Source organism: Vanellus vanellus (assembly GCF_965231255.1).
Source record: "Vanellus vanellus genome assembly, chromosome: 18".
Taxonomy (NCBI): domain Eukaryota; kingdom Metazoa; phylum Chordata; class Aves; order Charadriiformes; family Charadriidae; genus Vanellus; species Vanellus vanellus.
The window spans coordinates 1,822,625-1,847,603 of NC_138923.1; the positions used below are offsets into that span (position 1 = coordinate 1,822,625).

At 58.2% G+C, this 24,979-nt stretch overlaps 3 protein-coding genes across 3 annotated transcripts; 2 read left to right on the plus strand and 1 right to left on the minus strand.

Moving 5' to 3' along the window:
- Positions 1–877: 877 nt before the first annotated feature.
- Positions 878–9,496, plus strand: ALAD (aminolevulinate dehydratase). The gene is made up of 12 exons (XM_082492667.1): positions 878–919; positions 4,558–4,713; positions 4,894–4,944; positions 5,668–5,764; positions 6,146–6,281; positions 6,746–6,829; positions 7,065–7,153; positions 7,471–7,526; positions 8,200–8,287; positions 8,862–8,948; positions 9,171–9,300; positions 9,407–9,496. Exons 2-12 carry the CDS (start codon positions 4,601–4,603, stop codon positions 9,487–9,489), a joined length of 1,014 nt encoding a protein of 337 aa, XP_082348793.1. The 5' UTR covers positions 878–919; positions 4,558–4,600; the 3' UTR covers positions 9,490–9,496.
- A 72-nt stretch (positions 9,497–9,568) lies between these two features.
- On the plus strand, positions 9,569–11,074 carry HDHD3 (haloacid dehalogenase like hydrolase domain containing 3). The gene has a single exon (XM_082492694.1). It carries the CDS (start codon positions 10,194–10,196, stop codon positions 10,908–10,910), a length of 717 nt encoding a protein of 238 aa, XP_082348820.1. The 5' UTR covers positions 9,569–10,193; the 3' UTR covers positions 10,911–11,074.
- Positions 11,075–11,187: 113 nt separating this feature from the next.
- On the minus strand, positions 11,188–22,539 carry BSPRY (B-box and SPRY domain containing; the record flags this gene model as incomplete). The annotated part of the gene is made up of 6 exons (XM_082492544.1): positions 11,188–12,490; positions 16,612–16,736; positions 17,981–18,006; positions 20,014–20,244; positions 20,827–20,925; positions 22,252–22,539. 6 exons carry the CDS (start codon positions 22,537–22,539, stop codon positions 11,964–11,966), a joined length of 1,296 nt encoding a protein of 431 aa, XP_082348670.1. The 3' UTR covers positions 11,188–11,963.
- Positions 22,540–24,979: the final 2,440 nt, after the last annotated feature.

Below are 24,979 nucleotides of genomic sequence, written 5' to 3' on the forward strand. Positions count from 1 at the left end.
TGCAGCACCCCAAGCCCTGTCCCATGCCCCCACAGCACCCCCAGCTCTGCTCCTGGCCCCCATAGCACTCCAAAGACTTGCTCTAGGCACTTGCAGTACCCCAAAGCCCTGCTCCAGCCCCCCCTCAGCACCCCAAAACCCAGCCGCATGCCCCCCAAGCACCCCAAAGCCCTGCTCCACGCCCCCCTAGCACCCCACAACCCTATTCCATACTCCCCAGCACCCCAAAACTCTGCTCCAGGTTCCCCACCACCACCCCAAAACCTGTTTGCACAGCCCCCCCAGCAGCCAAAAGCTCTGCTCCAGACCCCCTCAGCACCCCAAAACCTGTCTGCATGCCCCCCCCACCTTAAAGCCCTTCTCCATGCCCTCAGCACCCCAAAACCCTGCTCCACGCCCCCCTAGCACCCCACAACTCTATTCCATACCCCCCCAGCACGCCAAAACCCTGCTCCAGGCCCCACCACCACCCCAAAACCTGTCTGCATGGCCCCCCAGCACCCCAAAGCCCTGCTCCGTGCCCCCTCAGCAACCCAAAACCCAGCCGTATGCCCCCCGAGCACCCCAAAACTCTACTCCACGCCCCCTTAGCACCCCACAACCCTATTCCATACCCCCCCAGCACCCCAAACCTCTGCTCCAGGTCCACCCCACAACCTGTTTGCACGGCCCCCCAGCACCCCAAACCCCTGTTCCGTGTCCCCCCCCAGCACTCCAACACCCCCCAAAACCTTTCTCCTCCGCCCCCCCCGCCGCGCCGCCTCCAGCCCTTTCCCGCGCTCCGCCGCGCGAGACTTCCCGCCGCCATCCCGCGGAGAGATTGGGGGGGCGTGTCTATGCTAACCAGAGAGGCGGGGTTATGCAAATAACCAGGGCGCCCGGAGCAGAGTCACACGGCGGGACGCGGCGGTCGCGGTAGGTGAGTGCTGGGGCCGGGATCGGGGACCGGGGGACCGGAGCCGGGGCGGTCGCCCCGGCTCCGGTCCCCGGTCCCCGACCCCGGCCTATTGTAGGGCTGCCCGGAGGCCGGAGATCGGGAACGGCTGCAGAGGCAGGGCCCGACCGGGCAGGGAGGCAGGCAGCCCTCGGTAACGCGCAGCAAGGGCAGCCCGGTGTCCGCTCGGTGGGAAACGTGGGGAGAGCACCCAGCAGGCTGACATCACCCCTGAGCCCCCGCTCCTCCCGGGGTGCGCAGATCCCCCCCCAGAGCATCCCCCGTTCCAGACCCCACCTGGGAGATGAAATCGGCTGTAACATCTTCACCTTTGTTAGTGACTGTTAATTAACCCGCAGCTCCGTTGTCTCCACGGGGAGCTCCGCTGTCCTGACACGCTCCAATCCCTCCTCGCTCCCATCTGGGATTTCGGGAGCTTGCGTGTCCTTAGGACTTTAGCTAAATAGTTGTGACCCCTTTCTGTGTCCTAAAATGCTGGAAAACAACTTCCCCACGTCTCGGCGGTGGGCAGGCAGCGGTCGGCTCGGCGGTGCTGTCAGAGCTGCGCAGCTCACCGTTGGCGTGCGTCGGGTCCGGCTTCAGCCCATCCACCGAGTTTGTTTCATCGGTGCTAGTGCAGAGGGGAAGGGAGGGCAGGTTGTGCGCGCTTCTCTCGTTCCGCAGTCGCTTCCCTCTCCTCGCATGCAGCGAGGCACCCGGTGTCACCGCGGCCGGCCCGGGCTGGGTGATGGTGCGGGTTCAGGCGCTGCAGGTTTGGGCTGGTCCTCGAGGAGTCCCGGCCTGGAGGAGCAAAGGTGAAACCACTCTGCTGCAGAGCCGTTTGCTCCGGAGGGAGCTGCAGGGCTGTTCTTAAATTCCTCCTTACTGATGCTTTGGGCTGCGTGAAGCAAATTGCTTTAGAAAGAGAGATTTGGGCCTTTAATGTTGGAGAAAGAGGTGCGTGTGTCCTGCTGGGAGCCCAAAGGGGGTCTCCGGGCAAACAGCCCCATTTTAGGGCATAACATCTGTGGTGCATCGTCCCCTTATCACGGCACTTTTGCTTTCCTCTGCATCCCTGCCGTCTTTCCCCAGCTGTTGGGCAGCCGTGGGGCACACAGGGGCTCTGTGGCTGTGAGACCCCAGTGTCCTCATCCGACCGGGTGCCCTGCGTGGGCAAGGGGAGCCTGCAACCCTTAGTAGATTCTCCTGCACGTGGGGCTCATAAGGAGGCCCCAGCTCCCCCGGCCTTGCAGCAGACAGGCGCTGCGCCGGGGCCCACCCATCCCGACCGTTATCTCCACTCTGCAATTCCACCGGGTGCCTCACTCCTCCTTCTCCAGAGAGGGCAGTTTCTGGAGCTGTGGTCTTTATCTGTCCCATACAGAGTCAGGTGCCTCTGGTCCCACCCCGTCCCCCCCTCCCCTTCTGCCTGTGGGATTAACTGTTTAAAACATTTTTTGGATTCTCAAGATGGGGTTCGTTCACTGAGCCTTTTGTTCTCCATCGCTGCCTGCCTGGAGCCCAGCCTGGAGCCCAGCCACTGCGCTGGGGCTGCTGACTCCAGTTGACCCGAGGGCTGTCCCCTTCCCTGCGAGTAAGGACTGGAGCGGCAGCTTTCCAGGGCTAAAAATTACTTGCCAAGTGAGGCTGTGACACTGCCAGCAGCGCGCCTGTCAGCTGGTCTGCATCCCCGCAAGCACCATCTGATTTTTTTATACGGTGGTGTTATACATGTAAGCTTGTAAGAAATCGAGAGGTGCCTTTTTCCCCATCCCCACGTAGAGGTAATTGCAGGGGATGCAAAACTCCTGGACTGAAGGCGACGCCCCTGTATTACAAGTGCCCGTGCACTGGGGTGGCCTGATTCAGACTGAGAACTTGGCTCAGCACTAGAATATCTGAACCATAGAATCGTCTAGGTTGGAAGGGACCTTTAAGACCATCGAGGATCTTGAGCATGTAAAATAGGTGAGCACCTCAAATTAAAGGTTTTGCAGAAGAATGGGGCCCTCTCCTGCCCAGCTCTGTTGCTGACTGCTGTCGCAAGTGCTGGTGTAAAGATTTCTCCCCTGGCCTGCGTCCTGGGATGCTGTGTGAGCTGTGTCTGCTCTCCGGAGAGAGCCAGTTTATTGCTGGGGAATGCTTCCTGGGACAGGACTGGGGACTGTGGGGCTGCTCCCCTGAGATGGGTCCCATCCTCATGTTCCTCTCTATTCCCAGTGGGAAGCCCTGCCCTGCCGGGGGTGCTGGCGAAGGAATCCTTCTTGCTCTTTAGGAAGCTCGTCTTCAGCTCTCACCCACCTCCCTCCAGTATCAGCTCTCAAAACAGAATGTGGTGCCCAGTAGGGACTTTGCTGTTTGTTTCCCAGGACACCCCCAGCTCCTCTGCACTGTTTGTGGGACACGGCCCTGTGTGTGCAGCCAGCCGGAGTCCTTGAAGCCACTCTGTACAAACAGTCTGTTGTTCAGGTTGCGGCTCCCCGGGTGTCCCGGCCGTAACTGCCGCTCTCTTCTGTGCTGCAGCCAAATGCCTCCTCCCGGGGCAGCCGCCTTCCCCCAGCCCCTTCTGTCACGCTCTCACCAACCACGTGTTGGTGAGAATTCAGTGCTAGTGGAAATTTAAATGTTAATGGTCTAATCGCAGAATTATTACTAGATCTCTTACATAAGAAGAAAATATGGCTAAAGAAAAAGTTACAAGAATAATATGTCTAACACTTGATTTATGTATATTGAGTAATTGCTCTTTGTTACCCCTGAAATCTGTTTTGCCCAACTAGGAAGAAATTCTTTACTCTAAAGGTTGAGTCGCTGGCCCAGGTTGCCCAGAGAAACTGTGGCTGCCCCATCCCTGGAGGTGTTCAAGGCCAGGTTGGATGGGGCTTGGAGCAACCTGGGCTGGGGGGAGGTGGCCCTGCCCAGGGCAGGGGGGTGGAACAAGAGAATCTTTAAGGTCCCTTCCAACCCAAACCATTCTATGATTCTATGAACTCCCAAGTTTTCTTTATCCAGCAGTAAGTGGCTACCAGAGTTGTGTGACCTACAGGTTTGTAGCCCTGGTACCTTCAGGGTGATGCTGCACCTCTCTCATCCAGTGCCCATACTCTTCTGTAACTGCACCTGTACACTGTGGCCACAAATACTTTGTGCTACGCAGAGCAGCTTTTGACTACTCTGTATGCAAATCCTGTATCACACAATTATAAAGCAAAAGTAAAATGCATTAAGCAATGACTTTTCATTAGAAAACTGCTGGTACGGTTACCCAAGCCAGAGCAGACAGAGCCCGAGGAGGGTGGTAGTGTTGAACCACGTGAACATGGTTCTGCTGCGGGAGGACGCTGGTGGCTGTAAATTGGTGGTTTCACACACAGAACTGGGAGGTTTCATGGGGAGGAGTCGGCATCATCCGTTTACGGGAAGTGCCCTGCTGTGACTGCTGATGCGGGGTCCTGCAACACCCACCCAGCGCGGGGCAGAGTGGGGCTGAAGCTGGCTGGGCTGCAGCTCATGCTCCCTGCGTGTGCCGAGCTGCAGGACCGTCCCTGTCCCACTCCAGGCATGCAGCGATAGCCATGGCTTACCAGGACACCGCCACTAACCAACCTGCCGGTTTCTTCTAGTGTTTCAGAAACTCTTTCCACAACCTCCCAGTGAAGGCCCAAGATGCAGGCAGACTCCCGTCTTCATAGTGGCTACTTCCACCCGGTGCTGCGCTCCTGGCAGTGCACGGCAACCGCCTTCGATGCCTCCAACCTCATCTACCCCATTTTTGTCACGTGAGTGAATCCTGGCTCTCTGGGTTAGGGACGGACCAACCTCAGGTTGACTGGCTTAGGCGCTCCCTGAGCTCTTAGATAGGTTTGGACTTCCCAGAAGATTCCCTGTGGACAAGCCTAGGGTAGGGGCTTCCTTCTCATGCCAAGTCCTCACATCTCTCTCCCATCCACCTCCTGCAGTGACAGCCCTGATGCAGTGGAGCTGATCCCCAGCCTCCCTGGACAAGCCAGGTAAGAATCCAGCCCCGCCAACCTGCGTGCCAGTTGCTGCCGTGCCCCGTGCCCCAGCAGGGTTGATGTATGGCCTGAGATGAGCGTGGGCCAGGGGTGACGCTTCCAACCCTCTGTGGTCCCTGCCTTGGGGATCCCCCAGCATCAGGCAGGGCAGGAGCATTTGTACACCACGGGAGTGGAAGGAATCATACTGGCAGGGCTAGTGCCAGGGTCTCACGATGTCCTAGAGTGCTCACACGTTGTATCTGCTGAGCACGCAAGGAGGTTGGAAGGGAATGGGGTTTCCAGCAGCGCTTAGAAAACCTGTGCAAGGACACGGGCGCTGGTCCCCCATTAGATCTTGCTGGACTGGCAGATCCCGTCTCCATCCGCTGCCACATTAGCAGGATTGTGGTCAGAGAGGCCCCCAGGGGAATGGTCCTGTGGGGAGGTGGGATGGATCTGCAACGGGGAAGCCGAGATAAGGGATCCAAGGACAGGACACGCTCGTCCTTTCAGAGCAGAGAGTGTCCATGCCGAGTAGATAACGCTTGTGTAGCCCCAGATAAGGTCCTGGATTGTTCCTCCCAGTGTTCAGGCAACATCTCGCCTGCACCTCCAGCTGCTGCTTGGCGTGGCTGCTTGTGGATGCTCACAGACCAGCAGCCAAGTCGCAGACCAGCTGGCCCCACAGAGCAGGTCTGGGTGTCTGGCAGCCCCGCTTTGCTTTGATCTTCTCAGGTACGGAGTCAACAAGCTGGAGGGGATGCTGCGTCCCCTCATCGAGGACGGTCTGAAGTGTGTGCTCATCTTCGGGGTGCCTAGCAAGGTCCACAAGGTCAGTCTGCGTGGTGGTGGCAGGAGGCTTGGGGTCGCCACAGGGGTATGAGAGAGGAGCATGGGGACAGGGGGTCTCCTCATCACACAGCAGCTGTTAAGGGTCTCTGGGCGTGCTTGCAGGCCGCTCAGCAGAGCAGGATGGGGATGGGAGACTGCAACGAGACCCAAAAAGCTCCCAGAGCTCTTGAGAGTGGTCCTGAGTTGTGCACTCACTGCTCAGAGGCACTACTTCATCACCCTTTTCCATCGTTGGTGGTCACACCGCCCCGTGTTACGGGGTCTCACGGCTCAGAAAACGTTACCTGGGCAGAACTGCTGCCACGGAGGAGCTGGTGGGAGGCCCTTGGCTGTGCGTGCTGAGGCATTTCTCTTCTCACAGGATGAGAGAGGCTCCGCTGCTGATGCGGAGAACACGCCTGCCATCCAGGCAATCAAGAAGATCCGCACCACCTTCCCAGAGCTGCTGATAGCCTGTGATGTCTGCTTGTGCCCTTACACCTCTCACGGACACTGTGGTGAGTGCCCAGCCTGGGGTCCCAGGCAGCTCTTCGGGCATTTTCCTGGCACTGGGAGTCTCTGCTGGTTTGCCATTTTTGGCTGAGGAGCTCTGGGTGCTGGTGGGGCCTGGCCGGCTCCTGCCTCAGGACTTGGCTCCCCAGTACTGGTGCAGTTGAGCCTGGGAGACCTCTCCTTGGTTTTGACAGCAGGGTGGGAGGCATGGGGGGTTAAGGCACTCACGCCCTGACCATCTGAATTTGTCTGAGCACCTGTCTGTGTCCCCCATCGCTGTCTGCCCTTCCCTGGAGCACCCACATGTTGTGTCCAGTCTTGGAGGGCTGTGTCGTTGTTCTCCTGGTGCTTACGCAACTCTCAACACATTCCCTGCTGTTGCTCTGAGCATCTGTGTAGCAAGAGCCACCCTAGGGATCAAGGCTACTGGCCAGCTGGCTCCCTGCCTAACCCCGGGTTTGTCTCCTAGGCATCCTGCGTGAGGACGGCACTATCCAGAACGAGCTCAGCTGCCAGCGGCTGGCAGAAGTGGCACTGGCTTACGCCAAAGCAGGTGGGGAGTCTCCTGGCAGTGGTACCCAAATCTGACTCTCGCAGATCTGCCCTCTCTCGCTTTCAGCAGGCCCAAAAGCAAACTGGGCCTGGCTCCATCTGGGAGTGCTTTTGCTCCGAGCTGGCCCTGGCAGAGCTGCAGGCACCCGGGGCCCCTCTGGCCCTGGGGTCACCTCCTCCTGCAGGCAGAGTCACAGCCTCAGGCACTTCCCGGTGTCTCTGGTCTTTCCCTGCAGGCTGCCACATCGTTGCTCCCTCAGACATGATGGATGGACGCATCGCGGCCATCAAGGCGGCACTGATCTCCAATGACTTGGGCAACAAGGTGAGCTCAGGATCTCCGTGTGCCAAAGGCAGGAGCGGTGCCCAGGGGGAGGCTGCACCACAACAGGACCCGGACAAGCAGTGGGAGAAGCAAACCCCCACATTGCCAAGGACATGCCACAGACATTTCCCTGCCCTGGTGCACACAGGAAAGGAATGTCCTTGGCTGGGCATGGGGACAGCAAGGTGCCAGCCCTCTGGCAGGGGAAGGAGGATGTGGGGCAGAGTATAAAACAGCGGGGGAGGGAATCACCACTGCCCCGGCACCAGGATGCAGCACTGAGCTTCTGGTCCTCATGGCTCCACTCTCCTCTGCAGGTCTCGCTGATGAGCTACAGCGCTAAGTTTGCTTCGTGCTTTTACGGTCCCTTCAGGTGGGTCTGTCCCTTAGCTGGGAATGTCCCCAGCCAGTGCTGGGAGGTGGGTCCCCAGATAGTTATTTGGGAAGGGGGCTCAGCTAGAGCCTGGTTGCTTTGGAGCACTCTCCTCCTACTTCCTGATGCAAAAGGAAGACAAATGTACCTTGTCCAGGAGAGGTTTGCTGGTGGATCACCTGGGTGATCTTCCACACCACCTCTTCACCTGTTTGTCCTGGGTGCTGGTGGCAAGACAGGCAGGGAGGGAGCTGCCAGGAGCATTGAGGAGGGGAGTTGTGGGAGACGGTGTTGCCCCAAAGGGTGGTTTTAGGGACAAGCCTTAGCTCAGTCAGCTGTTAGACCTTGTCCCAAGAACATCCTGACCCTGACAGGGCATCCCTGAGGGACCTGCTATGGAAAAGAGCAAAAGAAAAACATCTGACATGATTTTACCCCAGACTCCGAGCATGGGGAGGGCAGTGGGTGTTGAAGCATGGCTCCCAGGGCCAGCCTGGGCCTGTCGGACCTCCCAGAGTGATCCTGAGGCACTGAGGCGGGTCAGGAGAGCCCCTTTTCCTGGCCCCGATGGCTCAGGCACTTGTCCTACTCTGTCTCTGAAGCTGTATGAGGTGAGAGGCACGGGGGGCCATACCGGTCCTCATCCCCTGCCCTCTGCCTTGTCGGTCACCAGGGATGCTGCGCTATCCAAACCAGCCTTTGGAGACAGGCGATGCTACCAGCTGCCCCCGGGCGCCAGGGGCCTGGCGATGCGTGCTGTGGTGAGTGAGCTGGGGTTGGGCTGCCAGGGGCAGCACCAAGGGTCATGAGTTTATAGCTGTGGGGACTGGAAAACCCTCATGTGGTGCCCAGGTGACAAGCCTTTGCACCCAGCAGGGTTTGGGGACAGCAAGCCCTGAGGTGTTGGAGTCAAAAGGGGATAGGAGGCACACCAGCTGAAATGATGAAGGCTCTTCCCCCTCCATAAGACAGAGCAACATGAGGCCCATGAGCCTGCTACAGAGTTGGTCACCAGTATGGGCCTGAGGACCGTGTGCTGGGAGCTGTGGAGTTGGTGACCCCATGCCCTACTATGACTTGGGGTGTCAGGTCCAGGGACTGCAGCCACCGGCTTTCCCCAAGCATTGTGCATCTGGTGAGGGGAGTGTCCGCTCTCCCCCATCACAGGCCATCCAGGGGCTCCTGTGGCATTAAGGGCTCACCAAACCCTTCTGTGATCCCTCCTGGGAAAACCAGCCACCAGGTCAAAACTTCTGGGGAAAAACAACTGTGGATTTGCTGGAAAATATTCTTCTACCCTGAGCTGGTGGGGCTGCATGCGTATTTCCCTCACAGGACCGGGATGTGCACGAGGGAGCGGACATGCTGATGGTGAAGCCGGGGATGCCCTACCTGGACCTCGTGAGGGATGTCAAGGCTCGAGTAAGCCCTTTCTGCGTGCCCATGAGGGCACAGGGTGTCCCTGGAGGAGGAGGGTGATGAGAGGTGTATGTTTGGGATGGCCCATCTGGATATCCAAACCGGGGGGGCTGTTACTGTTGGTTTCGCATCATGGGGTGGGCGCTGGAGCACTGGGGAGGGGACGCCGGACCTGGGGAGGGGTGTCCCCCGCCGGCTGACCTCCCTCCCCACCGCTCCCCTCAGCATCCCACCCACCCGCTGGCCGTGTACCACGTCTCGGGGGAGTTCGCCATGCTGTGGCACGGGGCCCAGGCCGGGGCCTTCAGCCTGCAGGCTGCCGTCACGGAAGCGATGACGGCCTTCAGGCGCGCAGGTGAGGCAGGCGGCCCCCGGGGCCTGCTCCCCCCCGACCCTGACCCTGACCCCAACCCCCAGTGTGCCCCCCTCCGGGGCGGCTCCAGCCTCTCGTCTCTCCGCAGGGGCCGACGCCATCATCACCTACTTCGCGCCGCAGCTGCTGCGCTGGCTGAAGGAGGAGGCGGCAGCGGCGGGACGGGCCTGAGGGCGGGGCTTCCGGGAGGGCGCGGGCGGGACTTCCGGGAGGGCGCGGGCGGGACTTCCGGGAGGGCGCGGGCGGGGCTTCCGGGGAGCGTCGCAGGTGGGTGCAGGACGTGGGTCGCCCGTGGGCCCCGGGACCGCGCGTATCCCCAGCCCGGTCCCCCCCACCCCCTTGCACCGGGAATCCGACCCAGGGGAGATCCGAGGCCACCCCGCGCCGTGTGACCCGCGTGGACGCCCCCTCGCCCACGCGTGCCCCCCGTACACTCACCCCATACACTGTGGGTACAGGCCCGAGTGCCCCCGTACACCCACCCCAGGCACAGCCCACGGTGCCCCCAATCCACCCACCCCATATACCGTGGGTGCAGCCCACGGTGCACCCAGCAGCCCCACGCAGGGCCCCGCAGCAGCACCCACGAGGGGTGGGGGAGGGTGGGGGTGCAGCTGCCCTGGCGTGGGAGACTTTGCCCCCTGGGACTCAGAGCAGGGCCCTTCCCTCCCCTGCCACATCTTAATGCAGACCCCCCAGAGGGGGCCTGAGCTCCCCCATGGGGGGGTCACTGTCACAAGTGGGTGTGACATGGGCAAAGGGACAGCGCCCACACCCCTCTGATCCACACTCACTGACTCGCCTGCAGCAGAGCACCTGGTTCGCAGCGCCCTGTTTGCTCTAGGTTGCCCTTAGCCCTGTGCTTTGCGAAAGCCATGCTTCGGCTCCGCTTGCTGACATGGGACGTCAAGGACACACTGCTGCGGCTGCGGCAGCCGGTGGGGGAGAGTTACGCGGCCGAGGCCCGGGCTCACGGGGTCCAGGTGCAGCCAGAGACTCTCAGTCAGTCGTTCCGGGAGGTGTATGGAGCCCAGAGCCGGCGATTCCCCAACTACGGCCGGGGCCAGGGGCTCAGCTCCCAGCAGTGGTGGGTCGACATTGTGAAACAGACCTTCAGGCTCTCAGGTGTGCACGAAGACAGAGTTGTAACACTGATGGCAGAAAACCTCTACCGTGACTTCTGCAGTGCCCATAACTGGGAGGTGCTGCCAGGAGCCAGTGAGACCCTGAGCCAGTGCTGCCAGCGCGGATTCCGCATGGGGGTCATCTCCAACTTTGATAATCGGCTGGAAAAAATCCTCTCCCAGTGCAACCTGCGGCACCACTTCGAATTCATCCTCACTTCTGAGGATGCAGGCTTCACTAAGCCGGACAGGAGGATCTTCGAGAAAGCCCTGCGCCTCAGTGGTGTCCCCCCAGAGCAGGCAGCTCACGTAGGGGATGACTACACCCGGGATTACAGGGCAGCCCGAGCTGTGGGCATGCACGGATTTCTGCTGCAGGCTGCTGGGCAGGGCGCAGAGCCAAAGGTGCCCCCTGAGCATGTCCTGCCCACACTCAGCCACCTCCTGACTCGTATTGAGAAGGGGTAGCTGCGTTTTGGAGGAGGACCAGCACCGCTGCTGAGCAGTGAACCAGTCCTGGACGTGGGATTTCTTGCTGCTGGTTGGGCCAGGAAAAGAAGCGAGTGCTTCTGAGCACAGGGAGCGGCTGCCCACGGAGCAGGAGGGGTGTTCATAAAATAAAATGTATTTGACACGCTCAGTGTTGATGCTGATGTACTTCCTCACTCTTCCAACACTACAGAAGAGGGTCAGCAGTGGTGTCTTCCCCCAATAGAGCAAGGCAAAACAGTCTGGAGTTGGGGAATTTCACTTAATTTAATGTGTTGCCAATTAACATAACCTTTGCATTACTGATTTGGGTGTTGAGAAGTAAAGAGAAATTTTAAACAGTTACAAAAACACCTTTCCTGCCCTTCTCCTTGGTTCATCTTCAGTCCAACACCTCTCCTTCCTCCCTGATGTCAGCTCCCCGTGTTACCCCCATGTTGCGCACTCTTCGGCGCGTCGAGGAGCAGCTCGGGTTAGGTTTCTTTCTGCTGCTCCTTGCTTCTTACTCCCTGCTCTGGCATGGGCTCCTCCATGGGCTACAGCCCCTCGGTGTGCCCCTGCCCCAGAGTGGGTTCCCCATGAGTGACAGCCCCCTGCAGTGTCCCTGCTCTGGTATGGGGCCGCTCCTCCCAAAAGCATGTCTCCAGCTGTGTCCCAGTGATGTCCATTTCTGCATGTCTGCTCCCTGCAGCTTCTCCAAACACATCTTTTAATATTTCTCCTGCTCTCTAAAGCCCACCATCAGGTTGGAAAGCTGCCCTTGGTTGGAGAGGCATTAAACAATTCACCTAAAAGCAGCTGGCAGAGCCAGGCATTACCCTGACCCTACGCCCCCACACAGGGAGAGGAAAGCTGCCATAAAACACGTGAAAAACAGACATAGTTTGAAGGCAGGTCGTGTCTGAACACCACTGTACACGAGCCAATAGCCCTGTCTGGGCTCCCTTCCCCCATGAAGGTACCGTATAGTGTATATACGGTCACTGTATATACAGTGGTATATTCACCCCCGCAGCAAGCGCAGTGCTTCGCTCACTGGACGAGTGAGATGCTCTGGTGTGCCACAGCAAAGACAGGGTAGAGGGGCTCCACGAAGGCCTCCTTATGGGAGAAGAGGATGGCGCAGGAGTCAGGGTCGTAGAAGAGCACCTCCCCTCCTGCAAAGTCAACCAGCACCCCGATCTCGGCCGGAGACTTGATCAGCTCCACCGCCCGTGGCTGACTGGCGTGCAGGAACCTGAACTCCTTGTCGTAGCGTGAGAAGACCCAGGAGGCAGCGTTGAAGCCCAGGCGGGCTTCGCTGCCAGACCCCTTCCGCGGCAGGGAGCTGTAGCAAACCCCCAGCTTGTAGGCGCAGCTCTTCTCCACACTGATCTTCCATGCACAGACTCCCGAGTGGAAAGCCGTGGTAGCCAAAGCATTGGGCCAGTGGTCAAACCGCTCGGGGCAGTCCAAGTCCACCTTTGCTTTCTTGGGGCTGAAGGTCAGGGTTTTCTTATCTTCTGACAGGCTGAGGTGAGGGCTGACGGTTTTCTCATCAATGTGAATCTCCTGTGAGCCTGCAAGAGAAGCCACGTGGTGAGCGCTGGCTCGGTGGCCCCTGCCTGAACTGCCCAAAGAAGTCACAACCATCAGAGGCACAGTCTGCTGCCCTGGGGTGCTGCGGTGCTGGGGGCTCCCTGCAGCCTCCCCTTCCAAGCCAGGGTCAGAACAGCACAGAGACTCATCAGAGACCAGACCACCTCTCCACCCTTGCAGCAGAAGTCCTGCAGAGTCAGAGAAGATGCTGCTCATCTTACGCTGACCCTGGCCCAAATCCCCACAAAACGGAACTCGGCAGGTTCGATTCATCCCACTTTTGGGAGACACCCAAATCTGAGCCCTGTCCCTTCCCACCCACTGCAGGTGAGCAGGACCCAACTTTTCCTTCCCCAGGTGGGGCAGTTCAAGGACCTGCGCAAGGCCAGCAGCGCCGTTGGCAGAAAACCTGCAGAGCCTGTAATACCTGAACAAGGAGGAAGAAGAAGGCTGGGCAGGGGAAATCCCTTACCTCCTATAAAACTTAAGTCAGGAATCAACCCCCTCCACCCTTCCAAGTGCTTTTGGGGCAGCAGTGGGAGGTGGCACCAGACATTGGAGATGAGCACAGCCATGACTTGGTTTTGCTGTGAATTAAGGTGCTGCCCAGCTGCCCTCGTGCCACAGCACAAACCCCACGGAGCTGCAGCCTGGGCTGAGAGCCGGGCTGGCCGGAGGGTGGTTGTACCCATTGAGGGGTGCTCCGCTTCAGACCCACCAGCCGACAGCACCCGGCACCACTCGCCCTGCCATGCTGCACGCTCCTCCCACGAGACCCCTCAGGGGGTCTGCAGATCAGGTACGAGCGCTGAATAACCACACAAGTGTTTCCCTCGCTCTGTAAATCCACTATGCAAAGAGAAGCTGATGCCCAGCTGACTCACCTGCTCCCTGGGAGACCGAACGACCAAGCTTCTCCCTGCAGGCACCCCTCCTTGCCCTGCCTTCCCCCACCCTCACTTCATTCATTCCAACTCGTAAACCCCAATGCTGGGGCAGGTGAGTCATTTGCTCTCCCAGCCCTGCTGCCAGCAAGAGCCCTACCACATCCAGCCCTTTCCCAACCGGCCTCTGCTCGGCATCCAGCACGCAGCAGGATGAGGCCCTTAAAGAATCAAACCATTATGCTGCAGCCTGAATGGTGTCATCCCAGAGCCCAACCTGCTCCAGCACCTACACAGACCCAGGTCAGCATCCCTCTGACCAGCACTGAATGGCAGCAGCGTGGGTCGAGGGGTTTCCCGAAGGCTACACCTGCCCTGGTGCTCCCAGGCAGGAGACAAAAACCACAGCTGAATTATCAGTTTGTACAAGGTGGAAGTGCTATGCACGCTCGCATGTTAGGTGGAAGCTATTGCAGGCAACAGCAAGCAAAAAGAGGAGCTGAAGACAGCATCCCTTCCCAGCTGAAGCAGACAACCTCATTCATTTGGTGATTTATTTCACCGAGCAGCCACCAAACGCTTTGCAGCCTGCCTGCCCGCCACGCTGTGCCCTCCGTAGGTCTCCGCAGCAGTGTCTGCCCACGCTGCCTGTTTGTAGGTTGACTTTCCAGGAAGCCAAACACTGCTATGAATTCATAGAAAACAGAGCGGTATGAGACTTTATCTTCCTCTGACAGAAGACACTAAACCTCATATCACACAACACACATCTAACCTAGGTACGGGGTTACAGTCTGCTGTTCATGTCCAGGGATCATCTACACAAGGCAACACCACCCCAGTGACACCCACGTAGGTTCCTTGTGGAATTACGGCTACAGGAGAGCATCTGAGGGAGGGGAAGTGCTGGCACAGTAACAGCAGAGTAATTCAGATCGGTAAATTTTCCCACACAGACAAGTGCTTTGTCATGACTGAATCTGCCCTCAGATATTCCCATATATTCTGATGAACAACTCCACCAGGAATTCTTCTCACCCCAAAATCTATTTCCCCTGTGCACAGTACCCACGGGAGCGGTCGTGCCTCTTTAGAGAGATAAGGGATGCTGAGTAGGTAAGTTAACACCGTTAATGTCTCTGTCAAGTACGTACATGTTAGCTGCAGCACATTTTACTACCTTTAAAAATCCAAGTTCCCATTTCCAAACTCACACATCTGAAATTAAAATCCTCATAGCTAGATTCAGGCACCAAGGTGGAATCCAGCCCCAGCCTGGTCCCTGGGGCAGAAGATCACCATGGAGCAGCCCAGCATCTCAGGGACAGCTTCAGTCTGTGTCAGCCCTGCAGAGGGTCCTCCACCAGGTCTCCAGCCAGCACGGCCACTTACCTGTCCCCCAGCAGGACTAACATGGGTGGCTGTGAACCGAGATCCCTCCCAGAAAGGTGCCAGGGGATTTACACCGTCTCTTGGTTTCTGGAAGGAGTTGCCAACCCCAAACGTAAGCGATACAGAAGCCTGGATGCCAAGTGAAGACATCAAAGGAATTGTGTTTATTTTTGACAGCAAAATGGAGGTCCTTTTTCCCACTGGTTTCCAAGTTTTTGAGAGGCTATGGGGCAAACCGTCAAGGCTAGGAATTCCTTTTCAAGCAAATAAACAAACAAGACTGCCACCTGTTCAACTGCCTTTGGGAGGAGGGACCACCAAGGGAAACATAACACTGCCGAGTCTTAACAAAAGTTAGGACCACTGCAGTTAATATTAAATCTCTAAGGCTAGGTCCTGGGTGGACTACGGACTAGTGATACACGCAGGGATATGGCAGGCATCCTCAGCATGCAGTAATGGCATGTCAAATGTAACCACAAAAACACTCCAAACTCTCAAACCAGAGTGTAATAATAGCACCAACAGACCCACTAATAGGGTCGAATGCCTCAGAGTCATTGCATTTGACAAGGATGCTACCGGAAAAGGAATCCGTAAGAAACCCATGTCACAACGAAGAGAATTAGGGAAAGGTTTCCTGCGTGACTTGACAGCTCTGAACATCTGCTGAGAACCTGCTCAGCTTTGCCAACGTACAACTGCAGGAGTCTGTGTGACTGCCAGCACTCAAAGACTCAAAACAGTGGGAAACTAATCACAAAGGGAGAGCAACACCAGAGTCTGCAGGAGAAGAAACAAATGAGGGTGTTGTCCAGTGCGCGCAGATTCTCAAGCTAATACGGGAAATCACAAGAGTAATAAAAGCCAGAAGCTCACACCCTGTAGAAGGATCTGGAAACAGGGAAAAACTGAACTGCTCATCAGCATCAAGAGTGAGATGAGCAAAAATCACAGGTTAACGCAAAAGCTTTGGGAAGATGACCCCAGGGATTGTTCACGAGGGGGCACACGGGACAAATGTTTTCAGATTGTGAAGGATGTCGCCACCTTTGAGGAAGAAAAAATACATTTGAAGCACTCTAACAGTGGCCTGGCAGCAAGAGTAAAAGCAAACATTTCACAATCAGCAACTCAAGCAGATCACAGCTGGGAGAACAACGTCTCTCCCTGCTCAACACAGCTGACACCAGCCTGGTAAAACCATACCCAGAGCATGTCAGTGGCCTGAGAAATGCCCCCGATGCGACCTCGGCTGTACGGCAAGGGCTGAACCAGATCACAAACCTCTCTAACACACACAGAGCCACAACCTCAGCTTAAGAACAGAAAGCTACTGCATTTAGTCGCTTCTCATTCCACATGTCAAAGCGTCCCACAGACGCCACATGGGTGAGTTTGCCGCCTTTTACAGTCACCAGCAGGCCAATGCTAAACGCGGTAAAGAGGGATGTCTGTGACAGAGATTCCTATGGCAGCCTCAGCTTCACCGCGGTCACCAAGTGACCCAGGGAATAGCAAAAGAAACCAAGTGAGGTTAATCAACAGAGCTGATAAAAGACACAGCCTTTTCCACCCCTTGTTCTCCTCTCGGCCACAACCAGCTGCTTCATGCCCCTGTTCCCCTCCCAAACCTCCTACAGCCGCTGCTGCCCCCCTGGCCAGGGGCTACAGGTAACCAGCAGGGGCTGGGAGAGCAGAGGAGGGCAGGCTGCCTGTGCCCTGCACAGGATGTTTTGACACAGCGTCAGGATGCTTCTTTGGGCAGCACATGAATGAGCATGCAGGAACCTCCAGAGAGCGGGAGAGCTGAGGGAGACACCAACCTGCGATGCAGCAGAGAACAGCAGAGGCCCATAGTCGATGCAGCAGTGGACTCTGGACACAGGTCTGATTAAAGTTTAACTTCGGGGACTCCTGAGGCTCTAAGATTCCCTCCGCCAACTCTGTCCTAGCAAAGGAAAACAAGAGTTATTTCAAAATACAATGATTTATTGACCGGTGCTGGGAGGTGTTTAAGATCACCAGGAAGCGTGACAGAAACATGAGCTGGGGCAGTTGCGAGAGGAGCGTTTGCCGCAGAGAAACTGCACTGGGGGTTTCCGGACAAACTCTCCTCCCAGGCGATACTTTCGGTTGGCTTTGATTACAACCCCTTCTGAAAGGACCTCAGTGTTTCAAAATACAATCCCAGTGGCCTGAGTCAACAGCCTCCTCACTCAGCAAACACAGATTAAATGCGTCTGAGAGCGGCCATCAAGGTATAAGAGGAGCACAATGAACAGGCTGCAGTAGAGAATCAGATTTCCCTCTTTACGGACAAAGCCTCGCTGTCAGAGCACAGGGGGATACGACAGGAGAGCAAGCCGAGACTCTGGGTTTCAGACAGCACCGCAGGAGATTGAGGATCTGCTGGGTCCTTGTGGGCTGCAGCACACACATGAACTCACGGTTCTAAGTAAAGGCTCTGGCACTGGCTGCTGGTGACGTGCTGTGGCTGATTTCTTACTCTCCACAGGCAGGATCCGGGTAAAAATACTCCTGAAAAGTCCTCCGGGCAGCAGAGCCCGGCCAGGGCCAGCCAGCGCCCTGCAGCAGCCAGGGAAAGAAGTGCCTGCTGAAACGCGGCCACCAAGCTGCTTCCTGAAGGAAGGGCAGCCCAGCGGTACTGATGCTGACTGTCAGAAATGCTGACACCTGAGCTTGGTTCTCCCCTCCCTGCCATCAGGGAAGGTGGCAGCCTGGGCACGGTGTCCCTCTGGGTGACACAGTGCCAGCAGTCCCCAGGCAAGGAGCACGTCAGCTTCCCAGGGGGCCAATCCTACCTCCTGCCAACGGGCCAGGGACAGGCTGGCTCCATCTCCAAAGGAGCCCTGTGGGGTTTGCTCAGGAGCTGGAGAAGGTCTCCCCTAAGCATCCAGCAATGCCACCGGGGAGACACCGCACATGGAGCATGTCCAGGGGCCAGAGCACTCTGTCATGAGCTGCAGTGCAGCACACGAAGCAGAGACAAGAGGCTACACTGGCATCTCTCCGCTATGTCCTCGTCCTCAACAAAAGCAGCGCGAGGGAGGAAAGAGGGGGTGTCACCTGCCACCCAAGCAATGGCATGCTGCTCACAGCGGGGGCCGCGGGGGGTGCAGGCAAGCTTGGAGCGGGGCTCAGGGAAAGGCCCAGGGGCAGCCAGGTACTAACCTCTCGAAGATCTCTTGTTCTGCACGCTGGGGACAAGGAGAGAAAGAGTCATCACAGCTGAAATCCCCACAGACGAAATCCCAAACATAGGCTGGGGCACGGCAAACTCGGTCCCCAGGGAGTACTGCTCTCCTTCCGACCCAGAGAAACCACTCCTCACCCCAGCGCTGGGTCCGTTTCTTTCAGCTGCAGAACTTCCAGTTCCCTGACTCAGAAAATGAGTGGGAATGGCTGAGGGCGATACATCTTCCACATCTAGCTAGGGGCAGTGTCTGCTGCGCCCGTGGGATGGGGTGGCCAGGTGACAAAGAGCTTGAGAAGGGCACCGGAGCATCCAAACAGAGCCTGCCACAGCTCTGCTGTGCACGCAAGCAGTGTGAGAGCAGAAGACCGCAAGTACAGCTGGACCATCTGGCACACGGGAAATACATGGGAGTGCTCAGGGCAGGTAGAAGGTCTCAGACCCACAAAGAACCAGCCCTGACTCCATACCCTCTGGTAGACACCAGCCTGGCTGCATCCAGGAGCTCTTACCTTGCCCGGAGGGTGAAAACCCCATCCCTGAGGTCCCCCCTCCTCCCCCAGCCCGCGGGGACACGCTGCGAGAACAACCTGTGCTTGCAGCAAAAAACCCTCAAAGCCTTCAATGGGGGGTGAAGCCACAGAGGACCTGAGCCAGAGTTGGATAACCTCGTGATCAGTCCCGCTTGTTTCTGTACCCCCTGGCAATGGTGTGTTCGCAAGGGACAGCCCAATTAGCAAAGTGGTAGGAAAACATTTGACCCCTGCTCAAATATGAGCTGCAGGGTGCTCTACGTGCCCTTCACTGTCCTGTGACATGACACATATCCATTCCTGACAGACACAAATACCAGCACCAACAATCCAAGGTGGAGAACATATGATCCCTATTTTCCCTCCGCTACATGGCAAAAGGAGAAACCGAGGGGCTCGCTGCTTTCTACCCCAGGCATCTGTGGACCTCGTTCTCCAAGCTCTGCTCTCTCGAGCGAGGCCACAGCCCAGCCAGCTGAGGTGCCAGGGCAGGACAGAAGCTGCTTTTCCCACCAGAGGAACAGCCATCTGTCTCCCGTTCGAGGGGTCAGTTCTGTTTTTCCAAGCAGAGCTGCTGCCCACCTCTTCACAAAGTTCATGTGGCGAGCAGAGGCTCGGAGCAAGGAGCAGGCAGCACGATGCCTACATGCTCACGTCTATGAGAGGAACCGCTTGGGTAAACCATTTAATAGCCAGAAAAGGAACTGAGCGAAGGGAAGCATGGGCTGCTTTGCACAGTTAATATCCCAAACAGAGATATTCCAGACAACAGAACAAGAGGTAAAGGGCACAAACTTGAGCATAGGAAGTTCCATCTTAACCTGAGGAGGGACTTCTCTCCTATGCGGGTGGCAGACCACTGGCACAGCTGCCCAGAGAGGCGGGGAGTCTCCCACTCTGGAGCCATTCCAAACCCGCCTGGACGTGTCCTGTGCCACTGCTGGAGGTGCCCCTGCTCTGGTGGGGGGTGGGACGGGGGGAGCTCCAGTGGGCCCTTCCAACCCTCACCAGTCTGGGATGCTGTGATTCTGTGACAGCGTAGACCCTTCTTGAGAAGAGCTGCAGGTGCTCCCAAGGGTCACACTTTGATTAAAACTAGACAGAACACTAGAAAACTGATGGCCCAATTAACTGTTGTAAAAGCAGCTCTCAACCCGTAGCCATCCTGAGCTGGCAGCTTGAAACCAAGAGCTTGGAGAGCTGAGCCTGGCTGGTTCTGAACCTCACTGCAAGCAAAAGCAGAATTGGGCAGAGTAGACACTCTAAGAACCACCAAGAAACCATGGGGGCTTATCAGGACCAGGTGAAGGAGGTTCCTTGAGCTAGACGTACAAAACGTAGGTCTTGTCCAACTCTGCCTCCTTGCTGTCAGTGCAGCAAGCTGCTGAACACCGTATTTAAATCCCATAATAGCCATGATAGAAACTCTGGGTCACTTTTGGGCTAACCTATCCCTGGGTACAAGGAGCAGTACTCACCACCAGGTCCTGGTCATCCAGGTTGGTGATCACGTCCACCAGGTAGGTTCGGAGGGCAGCCAGCTTCTGCAAAGCCTCAGTCCAGTGCACCTGCTGGGTCAGGATGCTCTGGTGCACCCGCTCGTCCTCCGCGTGCACCTTCTCCAGCAACCGCTGTTCTTCATTTTTACACGCGTTCCCCACGAAGATGAGCCTCTGGATTACCAGCTCCCGCGCCTCGTTGGCTGCGTTCTGCCAGAGCAAGGAGAGAGGAGAAACATCAGCCATGCTGCAACCGAGAGCACCAACCGCTTCTGCCAGCTCTCTGTGGGCTCAACTGTTAAGATTACTCTAATAATTGAGCCCGAGTCACGGTAATCATCACCATGCAAGCAGAGTTAAACAGGACAACCAGTCCCAAACCTGCCTACTGCCTTCTGGCCTAACCCTGGTACCAAAGTGACAACCTGCAAGGGACCAGAGTCCCATCCCTCAGCAGATTTCCTGAATTCACTATCAGCGAGAAACAGCCACCACAAGAACTGTCTTTTGTCCTCACAAATAAAATCAGGAATCGGTAAGACACTGGTGCTAGTGGGATGTTTCATGGCTGCACACTAACACCAAGAAATGTATCGTTTGTGTACATTATTTTAGGCAGACGAAGCAGGCATCGCAGGTGCACGCTGGCACTCCACCTGCTCAAGCTATAGGGTGGGAAGGGGGACAACCCCTGCACACCCACCAGCCCCCCCAAGAGTTCGGCAGCTCCGCCAGGAGCACACAGGGCCACCTCCGCTCCATGCCACACGGGGGGACGGGGCTGGGACTCACCAGGACAGCCTGGTCCTTGGCAGGCAGCACCTCGTCCACGTGCCGGGCGATGGCAGCGCTCTGCAGCTGGAGCCGCTCGCACCGGTCCACGATCTTGTTCTGGAAGGCAGAGCGGTGGGCAGCGCGCCAGCCTTGGTGGGGCCATGGCGGCCCTGAGCCCCCCCTGCTCACACAGCCCCCACCAGACCCCCACCCAGCCCCACGCCTCCTTGGGTCCTTGTGCACCACCCCATAGACAACCCCCTTCCTCATGGGGGACCCCTCACACAGCCCCACACCCCACTTGGGCCTCCACACCCTGGCAGGAGCCCCATAGAGAGCCTCCTTCCCCATGGGGGACCCCACACATGGCCCCATACCCCAGCAGGGACCCCACAGCCTGCCAGGAATCCCATAGAGAGCCCCCTTCCCCACAGGGGATCCCACACATGGCCCCACACCCCCGCAGGGACCCCAAACAGCCCCACAACCTGCCAGGAGCCCCACAGAGAGACCCCATCCCCACAAAGGACCCCTTGTGTGGGCTCCACAACCCACTGGGGCACCTGCAGACAACCCACCTCCCCACAAGGGAGCCCTCACACAGCCCCATACTGCAACAGGCACCCCACAGCCTGCCAGGACCCCCATAGAAAACCTCAATCCCCACGGGGGACCCCTTGCATGGGCTCCACACCCCACAGGGGACCCACAGAGAACCCCCATCCCCACAGGGGACCACTCACATGGCCCCACACCCCACCAGGGCCCCCACCGCCCGCCAGGAGCCCCATAGAAAGCCCCCATCCCCAACAGGGGACCCCACACATGGCCCCACACCCTAGCAGGAACCCCACACAGCCCCACCGCCTGCCAGAAGCTCCACAGAAAACCCACCTCCCCACAAAGGACCCCTTATGTGGGCTCCACACCCCACTGGGAGCCCCACAGAGAACCCACCTCTCCACAGGGGACCCCTCACACAGCCCCACACCCCACCAGGGCCCCCACAGCCTGCCAGGAGCCCCACAGAGAACCCACCTCCTCATGGGAGACCCCTCAATGTGGTCCCAAAGCCTGCCAGGAGCCCCACACAGCCCCACAGCCTGCCAGGAGCCCCACAGAGAACCCACCTCCCCACAAAGGACCCCTTACGTGGGCTCCACACCCCACCGGGAGCCCCACAGAGAACCCACCTCCCCACGGGGGACCCCTCACACAGCCCCACACCCCACCAGGGCCCCCACAGCCTGCCAGGAGCCCCACAGAGAACCCACCTCCCCACAGGGGACCCCCTGTGTGGGCTCCACACCCCACTGGGGGACCCGCAGAGAACCTCCGTCCCCAGGGGGGGCCCTCACACAGCCCCACGCCCCGCCAGGGCCCCCCACGGCCACGGCCCCTCTCTCCGCCGGTCCCGTCCCGTCCCGTCCCGTTTCCCCTCACCTCCGCGGGCGGCCCCACCGTCCCAGGCCCGCCCTCGGCCCCCGGGGAAGGGTCCCGGCCCCCCGGCCCGCCTCGCCACCGCCGCTCACCCTCAGGTCGGCCGCCCGCTCCGCCAGCGGCCCCCCGCCCCGCTGGGCCATGCTGCGCCCCGGCACCTGCCGCGGGGGCGGTGGCGGCCCCGCCCGGGCCCACACGGCGCTCCGCCCCGCCCGGGCCGGGGACGGGCGGGACGCGACGGGACGGGGACGGCGGGGCCCGGCCCCCGGTGAGTGCGCGGCGGCACCGCATCCCCCCCCCCCCCTTCCCCCCTCAGCGGGTTCCCAGGGCTGGGGCTGCGCTGGCTGCCCCACATCCTTCCCGCCCCCGCTCTAGGGACACATATCCTCCCCGGGGGCTGCCCCATAGCCTTCCCGTGGGGCTGACCCGGTTACCGGCACCTGCCTGGACGGCACCTGCATTGCACCCGCCAGGCTGCCCCTCCTCCTTCCTTGTGGGGCTCCCCCCATCTGCGGGGACGCGGGAGGCACCCGTTCGACACCTGCGGGGCCGCCCCGGCTACGGGGACCCGCATCGGGACCTGCATCGTTCCCGTGGGGCCACCCCTGGTTATGGGGACCCGCATCGGGACCCACATTGTGTCTGCGGGGCCACCCCAGGCTGTGGGGACCCGCATAGTTGCCGTTGGGCCACCCCTGGCTATGGGGACCTGCATTGTGGGGACCCACATCATTCCCATGGGGCCACCCCCAGCTGTGGGGGCCAGTGTCATTGCTGCAGGGCCACCCCCGGCTGTGGGGACCCGTATTGTTGCCGCAGGGCCACCCCTGGCTGTGGGGACCCGCATTGGGACCTGCGTTGTTTCTGCGGGGCCACCCCCGGCTATGGGGACCCACATCATTGCCGCGGGGCCACCCCCGGCTGTGGGGACTCGGGGCTGCCCCTGTGCCCTCCCCACAGACCGGCAGACACCCCTCTTCTACGGGATGTCTAACGCCCCGGGCGGAGGGGGTGCGGGCGCTGCCAGGGTGTCTCCACTCGCTCTTTGGGTAGTGTCGTTTCCTTATGCCACGGTACGGATTGCACCGGTCGGGCGGGGGAGGGGGGTATTTTTTAAAAATAATTTAGTAAAAAAAAGGGTTTTGATTTCTGTTCAGCAATGCATTTGGGGGGGGAAGGGGGATGGGAGATCCTCCAGCATGAGGTTCAGTCTCCTGGAGGTGTAGCTTTGGCTGGAGCAGCTGCTGCGGGATCCCTGTTATACCAGAGAGCTTTGTGATGGAGGAGGGCCATGATAATGTGTGTACGGACACCTCCTCATGGTAAAACCTCAGGTGAACATCCCACCGGAGCAACTACTGTTCTGGTTCAGGATGCAGAAAAATCGACTCTTTTTGGCAGTGGGCAAGAGGCAGGAGAACGCCGATAGACACGAGATACACCTCCCATGTCCCTCGCAGCCTCTGTGGTCACCAGCAGCTCTCTGCTGTGATCCAGCTCCGTCTGAGCTGGTGTGTGGGGAGGGACGGTTGCACGTGTACATTAACCGCATGAGCAGGGAAACTAACTGCTGGTTGGGAAACAGCGTAATCATCGTAATTAAAAAATCAGAATTTACATCTTAGGTTGCTCCTAGAATCTTGTTTTGCAGGAAAAACAACTTCCAGAGTTCTCCCATTGTCAAAGAAAAATCATGTCTGTTCCCGATGTACTGAAACAATTTGGACACTCGGTCTGATTGAAAGGAGTAAATTGCTGAATTACCACTGCCCCTCAACTGTGAGATTTACTGTTCTTCACATCTTTTGAGCCTGCAAATTCATGGATAGGACAGGTGGAGATTAGCTGGGTATTACTAATTGCTAAGTACAAAGGCTGTCAGGGTAAAATTAGAAAGGGAATGTTTTGTAGAAACCCAACCGCTCCTGCGTAGTGCTGCCAGTATTTGGTTTTCAAGTTTTTGTGGCAGACCCTTGAAGCACATTTTTTTCGTTGCTGGAGCAAGCAGGTGGGGTTTTTCTGATTTTTATTAACAAAATACTACTGACCCAGAAGATGGCAACGCTAACGTACACCTAGCACAGACTAAATCCAATTAGTATGTCTTGAGCTCAGAAGAAGCCAATTACTGTCCATGGCAATTCACTGTCATTGAAACTGGTTTCTGCTGGGTCTGCGACCCGGCGGGATAAGAGGGAGAGACGCGGCCTCAGCCTGAGCCCTGCTCCGCCGGAGGCTCCTGCGCCCGGACGGGGACCGACTGTGGCAATGCCGCTTGCGAGGGATGCGCTGGGACCCCGCAGGCTGCTCCCAGCCTGGACAGCAGGTATTTTTTTTCTGAAGGCATCCGGCTTAGCACGATGGTCTGCTTTAGCCTGGACCTGGGGTTTGGACATAGGAGCTGCTGTTCCCAAAGTGTTCCTCAGCCTACGGGAAGACCACGTCAAGCTTTACATTAAACCAGGCTGGTCCTGTTCAGTTTGGGCTGCCTGTGACTGCAGTTATCTCGGTCTATAGCTACGGTCCCACCAGCCAGCGGTATGAACTTCAGGCTGAAGGTGTTTGCATTTCCCAGTCGAGATTGGGATCACCGGGAAATACGTAAGTCAAGAGCAGATACTGGAGTAAGAGGAGGTGTAAGGTGCTAGAAAAATTATAGGCAGCAGCTCCATCTCTATCGTGGCCTCACCGGGCTTGGCTATCTTTAAAGCTGAGCTGTGAGGTCCCGGTA

Bases quoted from the DNA above. Each gene is read 5' to 3' on its own strand.
- ALAD (XM_082492667.1), top strand. From the start codon at position 4,601: ATGCAGGCAGACTCCCGTCTTCATAGTGGCTACTTCCACCCGGTGCTG. The intron at 4,945-5,667 runs GTAAGAATCCAG...TGATCTTCTCAG, and splicing joins AGCCTCCCTGGACAAGCCAG to GTACGGAGTCAACAAGCTGG. The intron at 9,301-9,406 runs GTGAGGCAGGCG...GTCTCTCCGCAG, and splicing joins GACGGCCTTCAGGCGCGCAG to GGGCCGACGCCATCATCACC.
- HDHD3 (XM_082492694.1), top strand. From the start codon at position 10,194: ATGCTTCGGCTCCGCTTGCTGACATGGGACGTCAAGGACACACTGCTG.